A 25,870-nucleotide genomic window follows, 5' to 3' on the forward strand; every position below is an offset into this window, starting at 1 on the left:
GTTATAATTCTTGACATCTGATTTGTGTCCATTCATTCTTTTACGTAGAGACTGTCCAGTTTGACCAATGTACATGGCAGAGGGGCATTGCTGGCACATGATGGCATATATCACATTGGTAGATGCGCAGGTGAACGAGCCTCTGATAGTGTGGCTGATGTGATTAGGCCCTATGATGGTGTCCCCTGAATAGATATGTGGACAGAGTTGGCAACGGGCTTTGTTGCAAGGATAGGTTCCTGGGTTGGTGGTTCTGTTGTGTGGTGTGTGGTTGCTGGTGAGTATTTGCTTCCAGTTGGGGGGCTGTCTGTAAGCAAGGACTGGCCTGTCTCCCAAGATCTGTGAGAGTGATGGGTCGTCCTTCAGATCTTGGGAGACAGGCCAGTCCTTGCTTACAGACAGCCCCCCAATCTGAAGCAAATACTCACCAGCAACCACAAATCAGACGTCAAGAATTATAACATTCAAAAACCAGTTGGAGAACACTTCAATCTCTCTGGTCACTCGATCACAGACCTAAGAGTGGCTATACTTCAACAAAAAAGCTTCAAAAACAGACTCCAACGAGAGACTGCTGAATTGGAATTAATTTGCAAACTGGATACAATTAACTTAGGCTTGAATAGAGACTGGGAATGGATGAGTCATTACACAAAGTAAAATTATTTCCCCATGGTATTTCTCCCCCCCCCCCACTGTTCCTCTGATATTCTTGTTAACTGCTGGAATTAGCCTACCTTGCTTGTCACCATGAAAGGTTTTCCTCCTCCCCCTCTCCCCCCCGCTGCTGGTGATGGCTTATCTTAAGTGATCACTCTCCTTACAGTGTGTATGATAAACCCATTGTTTCATGTTCTCTGTGTGTGTATATAAATCTCTCCTCTGTTTTTTCCACCAAATGCATCCGATGAAGTGAGCTGTAGCTCACGAAAGCTTATGCTCTAATAAATTTGTTAGTCTCTAAGGTGCCACAAGTACTCCTTTTCATATGAGTAAAGTTACAAACATACCTAAGTGTTTTTAGAATTGTGGCCATAGACATTCTGTCTGACCATAAGAGGAATTAAATGGTCTAAAATAGAATAACCAAAACAACAGTTGCTCAAACTGTGTCTTAGAACTCCAAAATAAACAAATATTTCAACCTTCAGCTGATCTGAAACTAAGATGTGCCTATAGACATGCAAAGATGAGTTCCTTCTGAGACACAGAGTTCGTTGTTAACTTGTGTGCTGTCACAGAAGCTTCCAACTGTGAAAACTTTGGCTCCCCTATATGTGTGGTATTCAGCAGTTGAATACAGATGTTGATGACCGACACAGCTGGGGTTCCTAATAAGGTTGTAATAGAGTTGTTCTTAATGTGGCTCTGCATATTCACTTGCCAAATGGTAGAACCTTCTCCAAGCAGTGCCCATTAGTGCGCCCCGTCCATACCGCTCCCCTCTGCCTTTCTGAACATTCTGAGGATGAGGCTATATCGGAGGACGCTATACCCTCTATCTCCTCAGTTCTTTCCAACTTCTGCACCAGATAGAAATGAACTGTTTAATCTGTTTGGATCTGGGAATTTTATTTATTGATAGTGCTTTTGGTAGTTTTTAGTTGTTGTTAATGTGTAGTTTAGTTTAAGTATAATGATAAGTGTAAGCAGTTTAGTATAGTTGGCAGGCTTTCTTCTGTCTAATGGTTGAACCAAACAAGAAGAGATGTGCTTCTTACGCAGCTGTCTTCCTGGCGTAGGATGACCACTTTAGGCGCCGACGTGTCTGGGCGAAGGCCATTCTTCTGGGTGTTCATTTGCAGGACTTTCACATCCAGAGAGGCACAGTGAACTGCAAGTGCTTCTACGTAAGCAAGTTCTAGCTGCTAAACCTTGTTTTGAATGATTGTTCAATTCAAAGTCCTGAGGCCAGTTTCTGCTTCTGTGGCTTCCTCTAGCAAGACTAAGCTTCCCAAAGGTTTCAGGTCATTCTGATCTTCATTGCTTCTGGCTCTGGATCCTTCTGTTAAAGCTGTCAAGGCTTCAAAGGCACTGTTGGTGGAAATAGATCATCTGCCTGCTAAGGATCTTAGGGCCATGTCATCGGCTCCAACTGTAGTGATTCCATGGAAGAATGTGAGGGAGAAGACAGCCACTATTAGCAGTGTTTGACTCGATACATCAGATTTATGGGATCCATCTGACTCCGTGGCCTTTGCAGTTCTAACTCTGAAATCCAAGTTGATTCTGGATTTAGCTTTAAAGACCAGAGATGTGGAGCTTAATATTTCTCCAGATCTGGTACTCTCCAGGTTTATGGGATTGGCTCTGTCCTCCGCTCCTGTTCAGGGACCATCCTCTGATCCAAAGAGGTCGTCTACTGTGGTGGCAGTACTGTCTGAGGTCAGTACTGTCTGAATATTTCTCTGATCTGACTGAGGGGCTGTTGATAAAGAAGAGACAGGCTTCATCAGCTCCGCGATCTGTTTCCATTTCTCATGAAGAGAAGAGCAGAGGGGATTTAGTTTTTCCTCTTAATCCATCTATTCTGCCACGTCCTGAGACTCCTACAGAGTCATCAAGGAATATCTTTTTCTCACCTTTTATTTTTCTTCATGTTCCAGGTTTGATGCTGTAGCTGGTGCAGTCCACAGTGGATCCAAAATTGGATCCTTATTTAGAGGAAGAATTAAGAGATCTGATTCATCCCAGTTCATGTTTAGTCAGCAAGGGTTCCCCAACTCCTTTGTTGCTCCTCCTAAAGGTATATTTCCTGTTGTAGAGACTGGCAGTCCTGGACTCCACAGCCCTATTGTGTTCCACCAAAGGAATTTTTGAATCATTCTTCTTATGGATTGGGAGACCAAATTTCATCTGATAAGAATCCGATAGCTCAGGAATCTCTGGATCCGATTACACTGGGACTGTCTGCATTTCAGAAAGTTGTTCCTGATACGCTATGTGAAGAGGAAGACGAGGAGAGAGCTCCTCTTTTTGAACAAGAACAAATGGATACTGACTTTGACCTCAGTTTATCACCTGATGAACATGTGGGTGTGGCTTCTGCTTCTTCCCCTTCTGAACACATTTTACAGTTCTATGACCTGATGGATCATATGGTATCCACATTAAGCCCGCTTTTGGTGTCTGTGGATAAAACCTCCCATATGGCATTCAACATTCTTGGGGCTACCTCAAGAAATAGGCCATCACTATCAATTCTGGTTGGTCCTTCACAGCCTGCTAAGACTGTTTGAACACCACCTGCTTTTTGCCATCCTCTTTCCAAAAAAGTGGACACCATGTATCAGATACCCCATGAGGGGTTTTCTTAGTTCCTTACATATCCTGTGCTTAACTTGCTGATGGTGGCTGCTGCCAATTAAGAGGCTTAGCTCAGCCAAGCCCACTCCACTCCCGCTGACTGAGAGAGAGAGAAGATTGATGCACTTGGGGAGACTTGTTTTCCTGTCTCTTCTCTCAGTATTAGGATGGCTAGTTATCAGGTGGTGATGACCCATTATTGGTTCTGTCCATGAGAAAAGATGGCTGTGTTTGTCCAAGATGATAAAGGAGGGCACATGAATGGTATTTTCACAGCAGGACAATGTGGCAAAGCATGGTCTCAGGGCTTTTTTTGATACTTTGGACTCTTCCGCCAGAGCATTGGCATCCGCACTTAACTTGAGGCGCATGCTTGGCTGCATTCTTCTTCCCTTGCTGCAAACACAAGAATTAAAGTGGAAGATCTCCCCTTTGAAGGAGATGGTCTTTTCCTCAACAAAACAACTGAACTGTTGGAAAAACTGAAGGAAACTAGATCCACTGCACAGTCTCTGGGTCTTTATTCCTATGTTAGAAGGAATCCTTCTATGCCTTCTTTCTCCTATCAGACCTTCATTCTTATTTTGCCTCAAGTCACAGATATCAGCAATACTATCGGCAAGCTACATCTTCATCCCGGGGTCAGCATAAAAAAGAGGTCTAAAGATCCAGATGTACAATGAAACAACCTGCTCCCTCTTCTTTGTCTTCATTGAATGCCAGGCGTTGGTTTTGATGTGAGGATTGAGTGTCATGGACCAATCAGCAAGCATCTATCCTTTCCTTTATTTGGAGACAGGCTATCCCAATTCATCTACAAATAGAGACTTTTATTGCATAGGACAAGTGGGTCCTAGAAATTATAGAGAAGGGCTGTGTCATTCAGTTCAGAAAAATTACCCCATTCTCCTACCCTTTTCAGGGAACCTACTCACAGGGCTATTCTACTTTTGGAAGTACAAAAGTTGCTCCTGATAGGAACTGTCAAGAAGACACCCAAACATTTGTAGGGTCAGGGGTTTTATGCAAGGTACTTCCCAGTAGAGAAGAAAGGGAGGTGTTTCCATCCAATTTTAGATTTAAAAAAATTGGACACATTTAGAATTTTTGACTTATTATGTTAACTCAGCCTCCTTTATACCCTCACCTGCAATTATGGATTGGTTCTCAACTCCCGAATTTAAAGGCTGCATATCTTCATATTTCTGTCTAACAGTTATCGAAAATATCTTCATTTCCTAGTATTGGTAATTAGAAATGGTATTTCCAATAAGTCCTCCCCTTTGGCCTGTCCACAGTGCCAAGAATCTTTTACTAAGTGCCTTACTCTGGTAGCAAAACATCTGAGGAAACATGATATTTTTGTTTTCCCGTATTTGGATAATTGGTTGCTGAAGGCTGCTGCATGCAAGGATCTGTTTCTTTACATCAGTTTTATAACCTCCCTCCTTTTGGATCTAGGTCCGCTTCTGCATGTCAAAAAATTCAATCTCTGTCCAACCCAGAGAATTCTTTTAATAGCGTCTGTGTTGGACTTGGTAATAGGGAAGGCTTTTCTCCCAGAGGACAGTTTTCTGAAAATAGTGTGTCTGTTTTGGAAATATGAACTTGTCAGACCCAGAAAGTGATCTGCCTGGGTCTCATTGGTTGGATGGCATGGCTACTACCACTTACGTAATTCTGTTTGCTGATCCCAGAATGAGGCTGATGCAGTATTGGATATCTCAAGCCTAGAAACACAATCTAGACAGACTTCAGATTTTTGTCACCAGGCCTCAAGATGTTCTAAATTTGTTGAGGAGGTGGCTGGACAGATCAGATGTTCTCAGAGATAATCTGTTCAATATCCCTTCACCAGTAGTCACCATAACTTCAGATCTTTAAACAATAGATGGGGAGCACATTTAGGTCGTCTTACAATTCGAGTATACTGGACTTTTCAGGAAACCAGCTTGGTTATAAACGTGTTGGAGTGAATAGCCCCTTTGATTTGACTCTCAAATATTTCCTCCCTAATATAGAGGGGAAGGTTGTTCAGTTCAGTGATGGACAATGCAACTGCAATGTGCTATGCCTAACAAACAAGGAGGTGCTCACTCCTTCCAGTTATGTGCCAAAGCAGTCAAATTATGAGACTGGTCTATCTGGTGGCCCTGTATTTAGCAAGGTAGGGCAATGTGCTGGTAGATAGTCTCAGCAGGGACAGTTCTCAGATGCACAAGTGGTCCCTAAAGGTCCAAATACTGCAAGACGTTTTCTCCAGATGGTGTTGCCCCTACGTAGCTTGCTACAAGGTTCAGCCAAAACTGTTCTCTCTTCTGTTTAAAGGCAGGAAGGGACAGTCATTCCACCTCACGTCTTCTTTCTGCATTAGGGGATGTGGTCTTCTCTATACTTTCCCCTGTCCCTTTCCATTAATTGAGAAAGCAGCAAAGATGATTTGTCAGGTCAGGGCAGCATGAATTATGCTGATTAGTCCATCTTGACCAAGCCAGCAGTGATGTGCTTCAGCTGTCAGACAGGGTTTGCATGGACTCTGTTTCCAGATCTCTTGTTTCAGCAACAAGGCCAATTCCTTTATTTGGGTCATGGCTACACTGGAAACTTGAAAGCGCTGCTGCGGGAGCACTCCCGCGACAGCTCTTTGAAGTGTGAGTGTGGTCGCGAGCGAGTGCTGGGAGAGAGCTCTCCCAGCGCTCCTGGTAATCCACCTCCACAAGGGGATTAGCTCCGAGCGTCTGGAGCCTGTTTACACTGGCGCTTTAAAACACTCTGACATGCTGCACTCGGGGGAAGGGGAGGGCGTGATTTTTCACAACCCTGAGCTAGCAAGTTAGAGTGCTATAAAATGGAAGTGTAGCCAAGCCCTTGGATCCTCAGCCTCTTAATTTGTGCTATCAGACTTTGACTAATCATGAACAGCCCTGTTCTTCATTGATGCAGAATGTACTGCTCAGTTCTAGAAAAGTGTCTGCTAGGAAGTGTTACTTTTTAAAACAGTCTAGATTTGTTTGGATGCAGGGAAATATGAGTCTCTAGACCAGCTTTCGTTCCCTTTATTTTGGAGTATTTAATGGACTTAAACTCTGAAGAGTTATCCAGTTGTTCTTTAAAAGTTCACCTGGCAGCTATCTCAGCTTAACCATATTTTTGTTGATGGTAGACTGCTTTTTATGCATAATATAGGTAAATGGTTTATGAAAGGGTTATCTAACATGAAATCTCTTTTTGAACCCTTAGCAGAGTATTCATTCGTTTATTTATCTATTAAAACTATTCATTATTCATCAGCCAGAAGGGTGAGCAAATTGCATGTCCTAATGGTTGATCAGCCATTTACGATTTTTCATAAAGTTAAGGTGGTTCTTAGACCTGATCCTACATTTTTACTGAAAATGATTTCATATTAATCAAAAAACTAATTTACCAGTGTTTTTCCCAAATCCATGCCCTAATAAAGGGGAATCTGTGTTACCTGCTTTAGATTCTAGAAGGGTTCTTGTATAATATTTAAATAGAACTAAGAGTTTTAGGAAATCATCTAGATTGATTGTTTTTGTTTCTTCTGTCAAGAATCATATGGGTCACTCTGATCAGACTAACACGGCTACTGCTCTGATACCTGATCAGACTATTTCCAGCTGGGTTAAACAGTGCATCATTGAATGTTACAAGTTAGCAGAAATTCCTGTGCCTGTTGTTGTAGGGTCTCATTCTGCTAGATCTGTAGCAGCATTTCTTGTTTGTGTTAAACATGTTCCTAATGGAGAAATTTGCAGGCTTGCTACTTGGAAATCGGTACATATATTCGTGCTCTCAATGTAGCTTTGAAAGGTGATGCCAAATTTGGCAGAGCGTTGCCTCGGTTATTATTTAATTGGTTCTCTGGCCCCACCTCCTGAGCTTTCAGCACTACTTGTCAAATTACAAATAAGTAGAAATATGCAGAGCCGCTTGAAAAAATGAAGGTTATTTATTTGTAACTTGAGTTCTTCAAGATGACTATGCATTTTCATACTTCTTCTCAGAGTCCTATTGTGGTTCCACTGGCTTAGTGGTAGAAAGAACTGAGGCAGTAGTGGGTGCAGCACCCCATTATATAGCTTCACCCTCAGATCATTTGGAAATGGTGAGAAGAGGGTTAGAAGGGGATGCACCTTCGTTCTAACAGGCACTGCTTGGAGAATGTTCTACTATTAAACACCCCAAGCAACTCAATACCCATAAGTATCCATGTAAGGGGTGTCTCATCCCCTGTGGTCCAGTCCCAGCATCTGGCAGTAAGAGGCTTAGGATTACTCAATAGTTGCCCTGTTCTGTTCATTCCCTCTGAAACATCTGGCCACTGTCACAAGACAGGATACTGTGCTTAGGTGGACCATTGGTCTGTTGCAGTATGGGCATTCTTATGTTATGTTCCTAAGCAGCCTTCATCTCTTGCTTGAATAAACAGATCAGATGGTTTTATTTAAAGATAAACTGAAATATTTTCAAACATTTGTATTTTAAAAACTTTAAAAATCGAAAATTGATGATAAAATATGACCTAAAAATGACACATACTTTTAAAAAATAAGATATAAAATGAAAGGGTTTTTGTACTAGTCTGTCATAGATTGAAGAATTTATGTGATGTCATTAACTGTTATAGGAAAAAAATAGACTTTTTAAGCAGATCAATTATATGAATTTCATATCCAGGTTTAGAAATGCCTGCAACTGTAAGGGAAATATAGAACTCCAAGGGCTTGAACTCAGGTCTTGACAAGTAAGCAAAGAGTAAGAGTTTACAAACACCTCTCATTTAAAATGCATTTATTTGTAATGTTTCACTGTGCCCAGGTATCCTGCCAGAGATTAAAGATCTCAAACAAGAGGCCAGGTAGTGCTGGAAGTCGGCGGTATACTCACCTGGCACTTTTCTGGTGATCCTGTCGCAGTCTGTAGAATATTTACTATGATTTTTTTTAAAAAAAGTTTTGAACCTTTACGACTGTGAAGAAAATGTACTGAATGTAAATTAGTGCAATAGTGTCTTACTCAGTCTGCAGACAAGCAAATAAAATGTTACTTGTCTCAATATTAGCTATCACATTGTGGGTGAGGTAATCTCTTTTATTGGACCATCTTGTGTTGGTGAGAGAGACAAGCTTTCGAGCCACACAGAGCTCTTGCACTGTGTGTTATGTTGTTGAGCATTTTAGCAGAAAAATTCAGGTACTGTGAAGAGAGCTTGAGTTAGAATACCATTACATTTCTCAGACTCAATTTTAAAAGGAAATGCAGAACAAAGCATTTCAATTCACCTTTAATTATTTTTGTTTCAAAATTCCTCTTCTGGTTTATTTATTACAAAGCTGCTATTTAATTAGGAATAATGTTCTTTGTTACAAACTTAAAAAAAAAATCCAAACCCAACCCAGTTTCTCATTTACGGTGTAGCATTGGTTTCTCCCTGGTTATGACATGTTACCCAAACAAATACTGTACATCTTTTAAATACATCAGTGCAGGCAGAGGTATGCACAGTGTGGTAGGTGGGGAGAGTATAATTTTGTAATCAGTATATTTGAATTGTATACAAAGAAAGCTATTTGTTCTGATTTGAGCTGATGTGGTTTTCATACTGAGCAAACTAGAATTATGAAACAATGGAAGAAACTGTAAGGTACATTGGTTAAGTCATTTCGCTAAATGTGATCTGTCTAACAGACTACATATTTTCCAAGTTTTGTTGATTTAAGGTTTACAATGTTCTTTCAGTCGCATGAAATTAGTCCTGTTCTTTTATCCTCTCTAATTACTTTGTATATTTTAATTACATCTTGTATTTTGTGTCTCAGGATAGACTTTGAAGATCTAAAAGATTTTATTTCCTTAGTAGAGATGATTGATTTTGCAAATTCATACTACTTTTTAGGACCAGATTTTGCCCTCAGATATGCATAGGCTACTGCTATTGAAACTGATGGAAATTTAACATGCATATCTGAGGACAGGTTTTTGTCCTTCATGTTTGAGTGGAAAACATATTATCACTGCATTTCTTTATTTTCTCCAGAGTTCACATTTAAAACAAGGTGCAGTCTTAAATAGTAGACAATTTTTAAATAATAAGAGGAAGTTAGTCTTAAGTGTACACGTGCACATACTTTATGAACACGCACAGTAGAAGAAAACGAAGCACAGCTTCATCACAAAGCAAATTATTTTCCCACATTATGAGTTTTTCATCTTACTGTTATATGCATCTGAACAGCTTTGTCCTTGTAAAAAGAAGTTAAGTCTCTTAGGGAATGTCTATGTGGGGAAATTTACCCACAGAACCATCCTGGTATAATTCTCCATGTGGACATGCTTATTCCAGAAAGAGAGTGGCTGTGGGGGAGAGGGCTTATTTTATGTTGCTTTCAAAATGACATAAACTAAACCAAAAAAACCACTCTTATCCTGGAATAACTGTATCTACACGGACAGTTATACTGGTATAATTATATTCGTATAGTTCTACTGGTAAATTTCCCCATGTAGGCAAGCTGCTGTTCAGCAAGTGCCTCTACTTTGAACTGTATAACTGGATTACTTAAATTTGTGTTCACTAGAATGCAGTAATAATACAATTTTGTATTTTGTGTGTCAGATCACTAAAGTGGCACAACAGAATTATGTTTAGCATTTCTAAACAAAATACTCCTTAGGACAAACAGAAGGCTATTTTCAAAATAAGCTAAAATGTTCAGGTGTTTTTTAAAATAAAGAATTTTTTTTCAGCAGGGAAACTTGATAATTGAAAGAAAATCTCTCTGCAGAAGAGGATTTTAAAGATGATCATGCCATATATGAAAATTTAGCAAAAACATCAATGAAATCCTCAAGGTTTTTTTTGTTTTTTGTTTTGTTTTGTAAGCTATTCAGATTCAAAAGTCACTGTGTTCCTGGAGTTTTGCTTGCAACTACAGAAGTTTTGCTTGCAACTACATTACCTATATGTAACTTTTTAACAAGCAGAAATACTAGACTGGTGAGCATTGCGCATGTTTAGAAATTCCCTGCAGAACTGATATTGAAAACATTTTGCACTTGGCAGTAGGTAAGCTCTGAGAACTTTTAGTTCATTAATCAGTATATACCTCTCACAGACCAGATTAATAATAGCACGTCTGAGGAACAGCAAATTAAAAACAGTTATTGCTGTCTGAGTAAACTTGGTAACAGTTATGTAACTTTTGGCAGAAGCGACAAGTTCCAAAAGGTCCAAAATATTCTGACTATAAATACTGATATTCCACTGATTATTTAAAATAAATACTTCAGAGCAAAAAATTAGAGCTTAGGGTCCAAAAACATATAGCTTTATATTGCTCTAGAATTATTGACTCAGCTGTTGAGAGATTTTTAGGAACTGTTTTAAAATGTGTGTAGTAAAGACCTTAAGTAACTAAGTGTGTCAGTAGTAAAGACTACTTTCAAAAACACACAGTGTAGATATTCCAATGCCATTCCGCTTTCTTGGTTACACCCCACGGCATATTATAACGGGAGCCAGAGGACGGTTAGAAAAAGTAGTCATTTACCTTTTAAAGAATTTGAACAGGTTTTCAAGAACTTCTAGGACTTTTGTTTTACGCCATAGTTATTTTTACCCAAAAACTTTTTTTGCCACACTTACATTTCCCTTAGCTTTTTCTCTGGGGTCTCTTAATCTGCAGGTGATTCCTGAGGATTGGTAAATATAAATAGTTACTTTATATCTTTTCCATTGTTCTAGGTGGCTTAATATATTTATCTATTTATCCATCTTGAAAAAAGCATAGGGAGAGATGAAAAGTGTAAACTTCGTTTAAACTATTGATATTTTTTAATTCTACTTTTTTCTTCAGTCCTAATAACTAGATTTCAAGTTTAACCATTTTGATTTTTCAAATATAAAAACCTTAAGTGCTTCTCCATTTAGCATAAATGCAGTTGTAAACTAGGATTCACAATATTATTTATGAAACACTTCAGGGGCTTTGCAATTTAACCAGTCATTCAGTAATTAACTTTGTCTTTTAAATTTTAGTCCTGTAGTTTTGTGGATGCATTGGGAACACACTACTAGCCAAATGTACATACAGCTGTCCTTTATTATACATAGTTAAAGCTTTTAAAGGAAAGGAAAATATGAGTATTTGGCTTCAAGAATTTGGAATTAAACAGCTTGATTGTCAAGTAACAGGTTTAATGCTGTTTTGAACCCATATATGGCTGCTAATCATGTTTTTTTGTACAGCTGGAATAATTGTTGAATAGAGAAAATACAAATAGTAGTGTTAGATAGAAATTCCCCTAATAAAACATATTAGTTGGATAGCTGTTTGAGTTGTTGATTATGCTAGTCTGTTTTCTTTTAAAATGGTTTTACTTGGATATCCATTTTCTAGCTCTGGTAGTGCTAGCTACCAGTGCACTCTGTGAAGTTGGGTGAAATCCTGGGTCTATGGAAGTCGATGGGAACTTTGCCATTAACTTCGATGGGGCCAGGGTGTTACCCATTATGTTCAAGATACACTAACTATGTATATAAATAATTTTCTTTATGCTATCTGCTGATTTTCTATAACCATATATGTGCACTAAGTCATTAAGCTAACCTAAAATAAAATTTGCAGATGCAGTAGAATAAAAATTTGACCAGAAAGTATTTCAGAACAACTCAAAACAAATGAACTGGTTCATGCTGTCATGATTTTCCTCTATGTTAAACTGTTCTAGCGTCATAGAGTTTTTTAATGATTATTATCAGATGCTACAGAAATTAGTTTAATGTTTGAGAGTTGTCAGATAACTCTTAGGATAGTATTGTATACATAAATTTATCAGTCTCCTGCAGAATTGCATATATATATATAACATCCACATGCAGACTTGCTTGCAAATAATTTACCTATGGATTTGCAATTAAGGTTAAATAGAAAACTTACCAAAAACAAATTTTGCTGCTGCTTTTGGCTTCTACAGTAGATTAAAAATCCAGAAGTCAACTTGTTTTTTCTTCTTTGTGTTACCAGTGTGTGTGTTTGTTAATTTGTAGTTCTAGTGAAAACGTTTTTTTCTTGCCCTGTTAGATCCAAACTGTATTAAGGAATTGATCGTCTTCCTGCAGATTTAATAGAATAAAAAAATCAAGCTAACTAAATCTCTCTAAGAAACATAACTGAAGTTCCAGTGTATTCTATTCCAGAAAAAGGGATAGTAGTGTGTTTGAAGCTGCTGTGTCTTGCTGTCACATGCAGAAATGCACTAACCAGCTACAGCTGACCCAGATTCCATATACAGTACATTTGGACAGTTTTCCTTTTCTTAAACACACACTAGACTTAGCTGTTCAGCCCACCTCTGATGTCACTATGAACTCACTGAAGAGCAAACAAAACTCCTTAGGATTTCCTATCATAGCTTTTATGAAAGGGCAGGGGGAGGCTGAAGAGCTATGGACAAGGAAAGATTGTTTGCTGGTTAGAGGGAGAGCACTATATGGAAACAGTCTGTGCAAGAGTTCAGCAGGCAATTACAAAACTAACATTTTATTTCACAGCCTAAAGATGCCTTTCAAGTTGTTACAGTACTGGGCTTCTTTTAGAAGAAAGATTCTTTCAGACTGATGAACTCAACTTGTGTTCCCAGGAATAAAAGAGGCAGACTGACTGGGTACAACAGGAAAAATGAACCATTTATAGTCTAGAAGAATGTTGAGCATAATGTCACATTCAATTCTTGAAGTTCACTTAATAAGAAACAGTTTTAGCTGTTGTTACACTCACAAAGACTCTGATACATGTGGAAAATGTTAAAGCTATGTTTGGTGTTGAGTAGGTATTAGAATATTTGAAACCATCTGATTAGTATTAAAAGAAGCAGAAGCCACATGGATTACATACTTTTAAGAAACGAAGGATACCATTGTCAACTTTTAATTTTGTCACTTGACAGCTTGTGTACAGGAGTCTATTCAGTTTGGGATTTTGTTTAGTGTAGTTGTCAGTTTCTTCAGAAATGACAAATTAATTAAATTCTATGGTTTGTTTTTTCTTTTAAAATTGTTTTAAATTTGATAAATAGGTCAAAGGATCTTGTATTTTGCAGAGGAGTTCTCTAGAAAGGTATTCTTAATTGCGCTAAAGATAAAAAGGCTGTCACTTAACTTTAAACAAGAAATAATTTAGATATCTCCTTCCAGAAATAATCTGTTCACTAATCCATAAACTCGTAACCAGTACTACACTTTTGTTTCTTATGGATCTCTGTTGTTTGAACATTATTCACCATTCTTTCTATTTTAGATAGTACACTGTTCAGGGCAGGGACTTTCATTAACTATCTCTGGACACTGCCTAGCACAATGAGACACAACATGGTTAAAGCCTTTAGGTATCATCACAATATAAATATTAAATAATAATTTCTGACAGTTATTAATTTATCCTTTTAATAAATGAATATTCTAATATTAGCAGAATACAAAATCCTGAATTAAAAATTAGATTAAAATAAAATTAAACTCAATATCAGATTCTATTTAATAACTTTCTGTGAACTTTTTTGTCACCTTTCAGGCAGAAGGCTTTTAACTTGCTTCTGTGTGCATGCAGACTCTGTTTGTATATTAATATTGGAGCAATGCCCAGAGGCCCCACTCAGGACTGAGAGCTCCACTGTGTTAGGAGCTGTACAAACACAATCACTGCTCCAACGAAGTGGTTTTTCTTTTAAATGTTCTTCCACCTGTAAAGCCAAACATTTTTGGGTTACTCTAATCCTAATTATACAGGTCTTGGAGAAAAGAAAAATATAACTAATTTTAGAAGTCCCATAAGTATTACCTAAAATAGCAATTTTTTGTACAAAGTATTGAATTTAAGGTTGGATGTATTGAGACCTTCCAAGGCTAGAAGCGAGTGCTTTGTCTCAGTTGGAAACTGAGATTTTCCCCATTCCAAGGGTAAACTATGAAGTTTTTCTCACCCTGCAGGGTCTGTTATATTGGGATATTGCCTGTCCTGCATTTCAGACTGTATCTTGGGGGATGAAAGGAAATCATTTCTGTAACAGGTTGTTTTTAAGTGGTAGCAGCATCGAGCTGCTCAGAAGTTTACAATGTTAGCATAGTCACAGTAAAGACGGATTAGCGAGCAGAATATAGGCAAAGCAGTCAAATTTTCTTATGATATGCATATCTCCTGGGTGGGGGGGAGGGGTGAAAGTATGTGAGCGCATCCCTACAGTGAAATGTGCAGACCATGAGAAACTCTTACCAGATGCTGAAACAGCAGTAGATGTAGAAGTGGTAAATAGAAGACATAAAGTTCAAGCCAAGAGAAGAGGTCTATGCAACCAGTGTGGTAGAAGAGCAGCTGAAAAAAAAGCATTTGCTACTGCAGAATCCAAAATGAGGAAATTTGAGAGAAATGTCCTCAAACTTATCAGAAATAAAGACTTTCCTTTTTCCCATAGGTGTGCACAGTTTTGCTTACTGGTTTTTAGTGGAAAAAGGCATTAGGGATAGCTATGATAAATAGCAACCTGCTGTTAAATCATGAATAAAAAATAATGGCAAAATGTCAAGGGGATAAAACCCATGCATAACTATCATGCCCTTACCCTAGACAGATGTTTGATATTACATCTATCCCTGATAGAGGAAAAACTCAAGGTTCCATCTTTTCAGCACTTTTGAATTCTTGTGTAACAAATAAGCTATTAGTGAAATGAATTTTAAAATGGTGTGGCTATATTGGGGCATGTATATATTTAGAATGAAATTCACCCATCCCCACACAAAGCATGAGGCTTTGCATTGATAACTCAGCCAGCCTTGTGATGGAGATGAAATTCAGTAGCCTTTTTTCCACTCCTTACAGTTCATTCTTCATCCACCTTATTTGTAGATAGTGAGGGCCCGTCTTCCAACATGCAAGGGGATTAAAGGAAATGTGATGCAAGAGTCATGTTGGTGAGAAGGAGTAGTGTTGGGACAGAGAATAATGAAGTTGTCAGTGGTGAAGGAAGAAGATGGAAGCTTTAAAGATGAGACTTGAAATTAAGGCACTAAACACTTATCATTATTAAAGATCCTATAGAGCTTTTACAAAGTGTGGGGAAGTGTCAGGGGTGCTGAAACAGTTTGTATAGTGGGGGTGCTGAGAGCCATTGATGCAAAATCTGAACCCTGTATATGATGGAAACCACTTCAAGCCTGGGGACGTGGCAAACCCCCCCTTTATCCCCCTACCCCAATCAGCCCTAGTTCCATCACCTATGGGGAGAGGATGTTAATCCAAGTGTCCTAATCAGATTTCAATTTGAGTATACTCTTTGCCTAGCAAACACTTTCCCGGTTCCTGCAATTTGAGAAGTTTTTCTTTTCTTTTTGCTGGCAGAGAAAGGGAGATTTTTCTGTTGGTCCGTTTCAACACAGCTGAGTTGGAGGAATTATATATTCATAGATTCTAAGGCCAGAAGGTAATCAACTAGTCTGATAACTGTATATAACAAGCATAGAACTTCCTCCAAATAATTCCTGTTTGAACTAGATTATATCTTTTAGAAAAACAATCTTCCAATCTTGGTTTCATAAATGCTGATGATGAAGAATCTCCACAACCTTTGGTAAAATGTTCCAATGGTTAGTTAACCTCCCCTGTTAAAAACTTACACCTTATTAAATTTTATCACATTGAAAATGTTTAACAAAGTTCATGTTTTTGAACATTCTGTGTTGAATATCACTACAGGCTTGTCAAGTGAATGATGATTAATTGTTGGGATGACAGAAGCTTAGAAATGAGACCTGGCATAGTTGCACATAGTTTGATACTTACTTTGCAGATTATGAAATGTTATATGCTTCCTCTGTCAAAGACTAAAGGTCAGATTGTGACTGGTCCCTGTATAATACACAAGGAAAGCTTCCAACCTTCCATTGTGCCTGGCTCCTGTGAAGAGAATACAAGTCCTTATACTCAAAAAGAACAAAGATTTCATTGGGCTAGTACTGCTGCTGGAGCAGTTCGCTGCAAATAGGGCTGAGAAAGGAGTAAGGCAAAACCACTGGACAAGAGATGAAGGGGAGAACTTACTGAATCCTCCAAGGGGTGGCATAGCAGTTCTAAGCAATATTATTTGTGCCTTCTTGAGGCACAAACCAGCAAAGAGCTCTTGCAGGCATAGGGCTTTTTTTCCTTTGCCCCTGGAGCAAGACAAAGATTAAATGCCACAGTGGATCCTTAGTAAGTGTGAGCAGAAGTGCATTCAAATTCAGTAATTGCTTTTTCTTTTAAATTTAAAACATTTAAATAAAGGAAATACTCACTCTAATCTTATTCATTCAGGTATTTATCTCTCGGACTTGACGTATATTGACTCCGCATACCCATCTACAGGGAGCATTCTGGAAAGCGAGCAGAGATCAAATTTAATGAACAACATACTTAGAATAATTTCAGATTTTCAGCAGTCCTGTGAATATGGTAATCTAGCTCATTTATTTCTTTTGCAGTATTACTGAGGGCAACAGATTAAATAAAAATGTTCATCTTCTACCATGCTGTTATTTAACAAGTCTTAACCAATTAATGTACCATTCCCATCTAAAACCATAAATCCTATTAAAACCAAGTTCTGGAATTGTTGGGTTATCCTCTCCTTTCAGCAGGCAGAGATAGAATGAGACTTACTTATCCTCTACTTATCTCTTCTGTGTTTTCAAATACATGCTGTGAAGATGTTCAAATCTGGCCTTCCTTGGGTGCAGGGGAGGTTAGCTCAGGCATGGTTATGGATGAGGGGAACAAAAAACTGCTAAACAGTGGTGAGGGATCATTGTATTTTATGGCCCCAACTAAAGACAGCAAGAGAAATATCTGTTTCTATACAGATGTTTTCAAGAAATTCCCTTTGTCTAACGATGAATGACATAGTGATAACTGATATATTGCCTCTTCTCTAGATATTCCTCTGTTGCCTCATGTCCAAAAATACTTGAACTCAGTTCAATACATAGAAGAGCTACAAAAGTTTGTGGAAGATGACAATTACAAGTAAGTGTGAAATTCTACAACTGACTAGGTAACCTTTTCTTTTTCCTTTTAAAAAAGTGAATTTTATGCAACAGAAACCTTGAATACAATAATGAGCAGGCAAAAGAGCCTGCTTTCATTTAGGTAAATAAATCCAACTTCAAGGCTGCCACTCTTATTTCCATAAAAAGTCTCTAAGGTGCCACAAGTACTCCTTTTCTTTTTGCGAATACAGACTAACACGGCTGCTACTCTGAAACTGTTATTTCCATAAGTCTCTCTTTACTGTAAGGAGACTGAGAAGAAACTGGAGTTAGAAAATAACCAACAGTAGTCGTGACTTAAATTTTTCCTTTAAACATTTTATTTTCTGTTATTGTTTGAGGGATAGATACTCAAGTAAATTAAACATTAAAGTTGGAAAAAATACAGTATAGTATCTTTACTCTGCTGTAAAATTGCAAAATGATGTTGAAGGCAGAAAATAAACTGATCAGAGTAGAGATTTTTTTCATTACTTTATTTAATAATTTTAGGTGTTGTAACTAGAATTAAAATTGCAGAGTGAAATATGGTTTTTCATTTGGAAAATCCTTTAAGCATAATAGAAGGGATACAGAAGTAGACAATGAAAATAAAAGGCAAGGAGAAACTTGCTATGAGGAGAGAGTGCAAAGATGAAACTGTTTGGAGAGGAGATAAAAGGTAATAAAGATATACAAAGTAATGAATGGTATAGAGAAGGTAAACTAGGCACTCCTATTTACACTTTTTCATATAAGAACTAAGGGGTATCGAATAGAATGGAAAGAAATACATTTACATTTGATAAAAGGAAATTACATTTTATACAACACTTAATTAACCTGTGTAACTCATTTGCCACAAGATATAATTGATTCCAAGATCTTAGCAGAATTCCAAAAAGAACTACAGGTATCTAAGTAAATATAGAACATCCATAGGTTTCTGAGAGAGATTAAAGATTATAAGGGATATAAATCCTCATGCTTCAGGGCATAAGCCAACCATTGGTGGTAGCTAGAAAGAAAATTCCATATAAGGAAGCTATTCTATAATTGTTCATTAGAGATTCTTGCACCTTCTTGTGAGCCATCTGGCACTGACAACATTAGATATTGTGATTAGAAGGATACATGATTAGATATTGGATTAGAAGGATACAGTGAATTGATCCAAAGTAGCAATTCCTATGTTCATTTTATGGACTAGGCAAAGTCAGTGGAGTCATGTGGTTTAACTGAATGAGGAATATGATTTTAGCAGTGCATATACCTTTGTATACTGAGAAAATTATGGAGATGATAACCTTAGTCTCTTCAAGGTGAAAGGAGATGGCCATACTATTTTGAGAAAACCAACTGATACTTAAATCTTGCAGCATTTTCTTTCTCTTCAAAGGAAAACTACCCCTTTTCTCTGATAGATGAAGGGTCAGAAACTTTAATAATAAAAAAAAGATAACAAAGGATCAGATAGTTACTTAAAAATAAATCTCAGAAGAAAAAGTACTTAACAGTTTCCTTTTTTCATGAAGCTATATTGAACTGGTAAAATGTTTGACAATATTATATAAATTATTCCTGTGGTTAACAAACCTTTAAACTTTTATTTTCTAAAAGGTCTTCCTAAATGCATGTTAATTTAAAAATGGTAAATTCATCGAAATGTTCAGCAAGTACATGGAACTAGTCTGGGGGGGAAAAAAAGGCAGTTTGCAGCTTTCCAATAGTATTGAAGACATCATGGAAGAGTAAACAGCTTGAATTATTAACCCAATCAATATGATTATATATTGTATCAAAAATCTACAAAAGAATATTTCATTTGTTTTTAAAATAGTAGAGCACATTTCACTGGTGGTGTTTACCCATTCTCATAACACATGAACAAGGGGTCATCCAGTGAAATTAATAGGTAGCAGTTTAAAACAAACACGTGGAAGTACTTCTTCCCACAATGCACGGTTGACCTGTGGAACTCATTGCCAAGGGATGTTGTGAGGGCCAAAAGTATATCTGATTCAAAAAAAGAATTAGATAAGTTCATGAAAGATAGGTCCCTCAATGGCTATTAGCCAAGATGGTCAGGGATACAACTCCATGCTTTTGGTGTGTCTACACCTCTGACTACTAGAAGCTGGAACTGGAAGATGGGGTAGATCACTTGACAAATTTGTTGTCTTCTGTTCACTCCCTCTGAAGCATCTAGCACTGGCCACAGGCAGAAGGCCAGAGTACTGGGCTAGACAGATCATTGATCTGACCCAGTGTGGCCATTCTTATGTTCTTATTGGTTAAAACTTATAGGGTTTTCAGAACAAATTAAAACAGAGGATAACAAATGGTTTTGCCTACTGGGACTCCTGCACATGCCTTTTTATTTCCATCACTGCTGTAGAAAGCAGAACATCAAGTACAATAAATATGAAATTGGGATAAGTAAAAGAAAAAAAGTGGGTTGGTTGTTGCCTCCTTTTAATTGCTATGTGAGTGATATGCATATCTGAAATTCCTCATCTGTGCATAGCCTTTTACACTTGTGGTAGCAAAATTTCTTGCAGCATAAGCCAGAAAATATTTTAGCTTTGAAAGCTTTACATTGAAAGACTTCAGATTTCTGATAAATTAACACTTTAACTTCTATTCCTTTTTTAATGCAGGCTTTCATTAAAGATAGAGCCAGGAACCAGCACCCCTCGTTCTGCTGCTTCCAGAGAAGATTTAGTAGGTAAATGCTTACTTACCAGAAGACATCAAAATTTGAAATCCATTCTCTACTGCCTTAGAATTACTAGTACAAAAAATATTTTCCTAAAAGTGAAGTGTGATAAAAGATTTACAAAATGTATTTGTCATAACAATTCTAAATTTATTCTGTAAGTAGACTCTTGTTGTCATAGGAAACTGAGTCAGTTCCTTGGTTTAAATGTGAAAATTAACTTTAAATTTATATATTTATCTGTCATGTCACACTAAATAGCTTCATATTTGCTGTTTTCCTCTTAAATGCTTTTTCTTTCTTTCTGCCAAAGGGGTATATCTTGTTTGATCTGGAGCATACAAGATGTACATTTAAAAATGTTTTATGGTGGGATTTTCAAGAGTCTGTGTGACTTAGTCCTGGGAGGGATCAATCTAAGTTACGCAACTTCAGCTACGTGAATAACGTAGCTGAAGTCAACGTACGTAGGCCTACTCATCACAGTGTCTTCACTCCAGTGATTCGACTGCTGCCGCTCCCCCGTCGACTCCACCTGCTCCTCTCACAGCGGTGGAGTACAGGGGTCGACAGGAGAGTGCTCGGGGGTTGATTTATCGCATCTAGATTAGACGTGATAAATCGACCCCCGCTGGATTGATCTCTGCCCACCGATCCGGTGGGTAGTGTAGACATACCCTTAGGAGCACAAGTTCAAATTATTTTCAATGGGACTTGTGCTCCTAATTCACTTGGATGGGTCTGAAAATCTACTCTTAGACTGAAAGTACAATTATTTCTTTAAAACAAACATTTTTAATACGTTAAGGAACTGCTCCTAATATATTATAAAATAAATGCTATTAAAGAAGACATCTGGTTAATTAGCAAAAGATTCAGGCTATGTAAGGAACTGGTGTAACCACAGGTCAGGGCCTGTGAGCCAATTTACTCTCTTAAATAATGCAGTTAGCTTATTTTTAAACCTTTTCAACATTACAAATTTTTACAGGAAAATGATTATTAAAATTTAGCTTCAGGATATTTAGTAAGAGAAAATGCTATGGTACATAGAATCTTAAAATCATAGAAATGTAGGGACCTTGAGAAAGCATCTAATCCAGCCTCCTGCACTGAAGCAGGACCAAGTATACCTATACTGTCTCTGACAGGTGTTTATTTAACCTGTTCTTAAAGATCTCCAATGACAGGGATTCCACAACCTCACTTGGTAGCCTATTCCAGTGTTTAGCTATCCTTATACAGTAGAACCTCAGAGTTATGAACACTTTGGGAATGGAGGTTGTTCTTAACTCTGAAATGTTCGTAACTGAACAAAATGTTACGGTTGTTCTTTCAAAAGTTTACAACTGAACATTGACTTAATACAGCTTTGAAACTTTACTGTGCAGAAGAAAAATGCTACTTTCCCTAGTTCTTTTTAGTTGTTTACATTTAACACAGTACTGTACTGCATTTGCTTTTTTTGGTCGTTTCTGCTGCCTGATTGCGTACTTCCAGTTCCAAATGAGGTGTGTGGTTGACTGGTCTGTTCAAAACTCTGAGGTTCTACTGTAGTTAGATTTTCATGATATTTAATCTACATCTCCCTTGGTACCTAATCTAAATCTCCAGATTAAACCCATTACATCTTGTCCTATGTTTAGTGGACATAGAAAACAATTTATCACCACCATCTTTATAACAGCCCTAACCATATTTGAAGTCTTATCAAGTTTCCACTCAGTCTTCTTTTGTCAAGACTAAATATGCCCTTTTTTTAAAAAACCTTTCCTCATAGGCCAGGGTTTCTAAACCTTTTATCATTTTTGTTGCTCTCCTCTGGACTCTCCAGTTAGTCCATATCTTTCCTAAAATGTGGCACTCAGAACTGGACACAGTACTCCAGCTGAGGCCTCTCCAGTGCCAAGTAGAGCAGGACAATTACCTCCCATGTCTTATTTACAACACTCCTGTTAATACATGCCTGAACAATGTTAGCCTTTTTTCCAGCTGCATCACATTGTTGACTTGTATTCAATTTATGATACACTATAACCCACAAATCCTTTTCAGCAGTACTACTGCCTAACCAATTATTGCCCATTTTGTAGTTGTGCATTTGTTTTTTTCTTCCTGAGTGTAGTACATTGCACTTTATTGAATATCATCATGTTGATGATATTCAGTAATTTGTCACAGTCATTTTGACGTTTTTGCAACCCCTCCCAGCTGGTGTCATCCAAAAATTTTAGAAGGATACTCTCCACTCCATTATCTAAATAATTAATGAAAATATTGAATGGTACCAGACCCAGGATTGACCCCTGCCAGACCCCACTAGATGCATCCTCCCAATTTGGCAGCAAACCATTGATAACCACTCTCTCAATACAGCCTTTCAACCAGTTTTGGATCTACCTTGTAGTAATTTCATCTACACCACATTTTCCTAATTTGCGTATAAGAATGTCATGTGGGACTTTCTCAAAAGCCTTACTAAAATCAAGATATATCATGTCTATGTTTTTCCCACTATCCACTAGGCCAATAACCCTGTCAAAGAAGAAAATCAGGTTGGCTTGGCATGATTTGATCTTGACCAATCCGTGCTGGCTGTTGCATACAATCCTGTTGTTCTATAGGTGCCTACAAACTAATTGTTTAATTGTTCCAGTATCTTTCCAGGTATCAAAGTTAAGCTGACTAGTGTATAGTCCCCTCGATCCTCTTTGTTTCCCATTTTAAAGATAGGTACTAGGTTTGCCCTTCTCGGTCCTCTGGGACCTCATGCATCCTCCATGAGTTCTCCAAGATAATAACTAGCATATGTGTGTCTACGGTTACAGGATACATTTAAAAAATTGTATTTGGGTAATCATAGAATTGTAGAAGAGACCTTGAGAGGTCCCCTGCACTCATGGCAGGACTAAATATTATCTAGACCATCCCTGACAGGTGTTTTTCTAACCTGCTCTTAAAAATTTCCAATTATGGAGATTCCACAACCTCCCTAGGCAATTTATTCCAATATTTAACTACCCTGAGAATAAGGAAGTTTTTCCTAATGTCCAACCTAAACCATCTTTGCTGCAATTGAAGCCTGTTGCTTCTTGTCCTATCCTCCAGAGGTTAAGCAAAACCATTTTTCTCTCTTCTCCTTGTAACAGTTTTCAAGTATAAAAAAGATTATCATGTCCCTACCCCCAGTCTTCTCTTCTCCAGACTAAATAAACCCAGTTTTTTCAATCTTCCCTCGTAGGTCATGTTTTCTAGACCTTTAATCATTTTTGTTACTCTTCTCTAGACTTTTTCCAGTTTGTCCAGATCTTTCCTGAAATGTGGTGCCCATAACAACACAGTACTCCAGTTGAGGCCATATCAATGCAGAAGAATTACTTCTCATGTCCTATTACAACACTCCTGCTAATACATCCTGGAATTAAATTTGGGTTGTTTTTTGTGTTCGTTTTTGTGTGTTTTTGGCAATAGTGTTACGTTGACTCTCATTTAGCTTGTGATCCACTATGACTAGGGCCCTACCAAATTCACAGTCCACTTTGGTCAATTTCACAGTCATAGGATTTTAAAAATAATAAATTTTTAAATCTGAAATTTCATGGTGTTGTAACTTTAGGGGTCCTGACCCAACTCTGAAGGCAGCAGCGCAGAAGTAAGGAGGGCATGTTATGGTATTGCCACCCTTACTTCTGTGCTGTTTCTGGTAGGGAGCAGCCACCGCTACCGTGATCCCCCTACAATAACCTTGTGACCTCCCCCCACAACCCTCATTTGGGTCAGGACCCCCAGTTTGAGAAACACTGGTCTTCCCTGTGAAATCTGTATAGTATAGGGTAAAAGTACACAAAAGACCAGATTTCACGGTTCGTGACACATTTTTCACTGCTAAAAGAAAAGGAGTACTTGTGGCACCTTAGAGACTAACAAATTTATTAGAGCATAAGCTTTCGTGAGCTACAGCTCACTTCATCGGATGCATTTGGTGGGGGGGAAAAAAAAAAAAAAAAAAAAAAAACCTGTGAATTTGGCAGGGCCCTAACTGTGACCCCAGATCCCTTTCTTCAGTACTCCTTCCGAGGCAGTCATTTCCCATTTTGTATGTGTGCAATTGATTGTTCCTTCCTAAGTGGAGTAATTTGCATTTGTCCTTACTGAATTTCATCCTATTTACTTCTGACCATTTCTCCAGTTTGTCCAGATCATTTAGAATTTTAATCCTATCCTCCAAAGCACTTGCAACCCTCCCAGCTTGGTATTGTCTGCAGACTTTATAAGTGTACTCTCTATGCCATTATCTAAATCATTGATGAAGATATTGAACAGAACTGGGCCCAGAACTGATCCCTGCAGGACCCCACTCAATATGCCCTTCCAGCTTTACTGTGAACCACTGGAAATGTTTTTCCAACCAGTTATGCACCCACCTTATAGTAGACCCTCCACTCGGTAAGGCAACTCGATCTTTTCATGTGCTGTATATTTAAACCTGCCTACTGTATTTTTTTCACTCCATGCGTCTGATGAAGTGGGTTATAGCCCACAAAAGCTTATGCCCAAATAAATTTGTTAGTCTCTAAGGTACCACAAGGCCTCAGTTTTTGCTGATACAGACTAGCACAGCTACCCCTCTGAAAACTCTCTTCATCTATGTTGTATTTCCCTAGTTTGTTTATGGGAAGGTCATGGAAGACAGTATCAAAAGCCTTACTGAAATCAAAATATACCACGTCTGCCACTTCCCCCATATCTACAAGGCTTGTTACCCTGTCAAAGAAAGCTATTAGGTTGGTTTGACACAATTTGTTCTTGACAAATCCATGCTGGCTGTTACTTATCACCTTATCTTCTAGGTATTTGCAAATTGATTTTTTAATTATTTCCTCCATTATCTTTCCGGGTACAGAAGTTAAGCTGGCTGATCTGTAATTCCCCGGGTTATCCTTATTTCCCTTTTTTTCGATGGGCACTGTCTTTGCCTTTTTCCTGTCCTCTGGAATCTCTCCCATCTTCTGTGACTTTTAGAGGATAATTGCTAATGTCTCTGATATCTCCTCAGTCAGCTCCTTTAGTATTCTAGGGTGTATTTCATCAGGCCCTGGTGACTTAAAGACATCTAACTTATATAAGTAAAAAATGTTTCATTCCCTATTGTAGCCTCTGATCCTACCTCATTTTCACTGGCATTCGCTATATTAGATGTCCAATCACTACTAACTTGTTTGGTGAAAAATGAAACAAAAAGGTTATCTAGCACTTCTGCCATTTCTACATTTTCTGTTGCTTTTTCTCCACTGACTGACTAACAGACCTATCCTGTTCTTGGTCTTCTTCTTGCTTCTAATGTATTTGTAGAATGTTTTCTTGTTACCCTTTATGTCTCTAGCTAGTTTAATCCCATTTTGTGCCGTGGTCTTTGATTTTGTCCCTACATACTTGTAATTTGTTTAAATTCATCCTTTGTAATTTGACCTAGTTTCCGCTTTTTGTAGGACTCTTTTTTTGAGCTTTGGATCATTGAAGATTTCCTGGTTAAGCCAGGGTGGTCTTTTGCCATGCTTCGTGTCTTTCCTATGCAGTGGGATAGTTTACTCTTGTGCCCTATACAATGTCTCTTTGAAAAACTGCAAGCTCTCTTGAACTGTTTTTCCCCTTAGACTCACTTCCCATGGGATCTTTCCTACCAACTCCCCAAGTTTGCTAAAATCTGCCTTCTTGAAATCCATTATCTTTTTTGTGCTGTTTTCTCTCCTACCATTCCTTAGAAT

General features: G+C 38.0%; 2 protein-coding genes across 20 annotated transcripts in view; one reads left to right on the forward strand and one right to left on the reverse strand.

Moving 5' to 3' along the window:
• The window catches only part of ANGPTL1 (angiopoietin like 1), a 30,439-nt gene extending 17,817 nt beyond the window's left edge, over positions 1-12,622 (reverse strand). The window contains exons 1-2 of one of the 3 annotated variants that reach the window (XM_043491446.1): positions 12,270-12,622; positions 10,976-11,022 (exon numbers count right to left, since the gene is read on the reverse strand). The gene's annotated coding sequence lies outside the window, so the exon portion shown is untranslated. The remainder of the gene's footprint in view (positions 1-10,975; positions 11,023-12,269) is intronic. The other 2 variants (XM_043491448.1, XM_038412451.2) reach the window with 2 other exon arrangements.
• Positions 1-25,870, forward strand: part of RALGPS2 (Ral GEF with PH domain and SH3 binding motif 2) — a 275,554-nt gene that overhangs the window by 179,613 nt on the left and 70,071 nt on the right. For all 17 annotated transcript variants that reach the window (XM_038412443.2, XM_043491442.1, XM_038412449.2 and 14 more), the window contains 3 exons: positions 16,677-16,814; positions 17,294-17,384; positions 20,047-20,114. In XM_038412443.2, the coding sequence (XP_038268371.1) occupies positions 16,677-16,814; positions 17,294-17,384; positions 20,047-20,114 (297 nt within the window). The remainder of the gene's footprint in view (positions 1-16,676; positions 16,815-17,293; positions 17,385-20,046; positions 20,115-25,870) is intronic.

The sequence above is a fragment of the Dermochelys coriacea genome, chromosome 8 (assembly GCF_009764565.3).
Source record: "Dermochelys coriacea isolate rDerCor1 chromosome 8, rDerCor1.pri.v4, whole genome shotgun sequence".
NCBI lineage: Eukaryota > Metazoa > Chordata > Testudines > Dermochelyidae > Dermochelys > Dermochelys coriacea.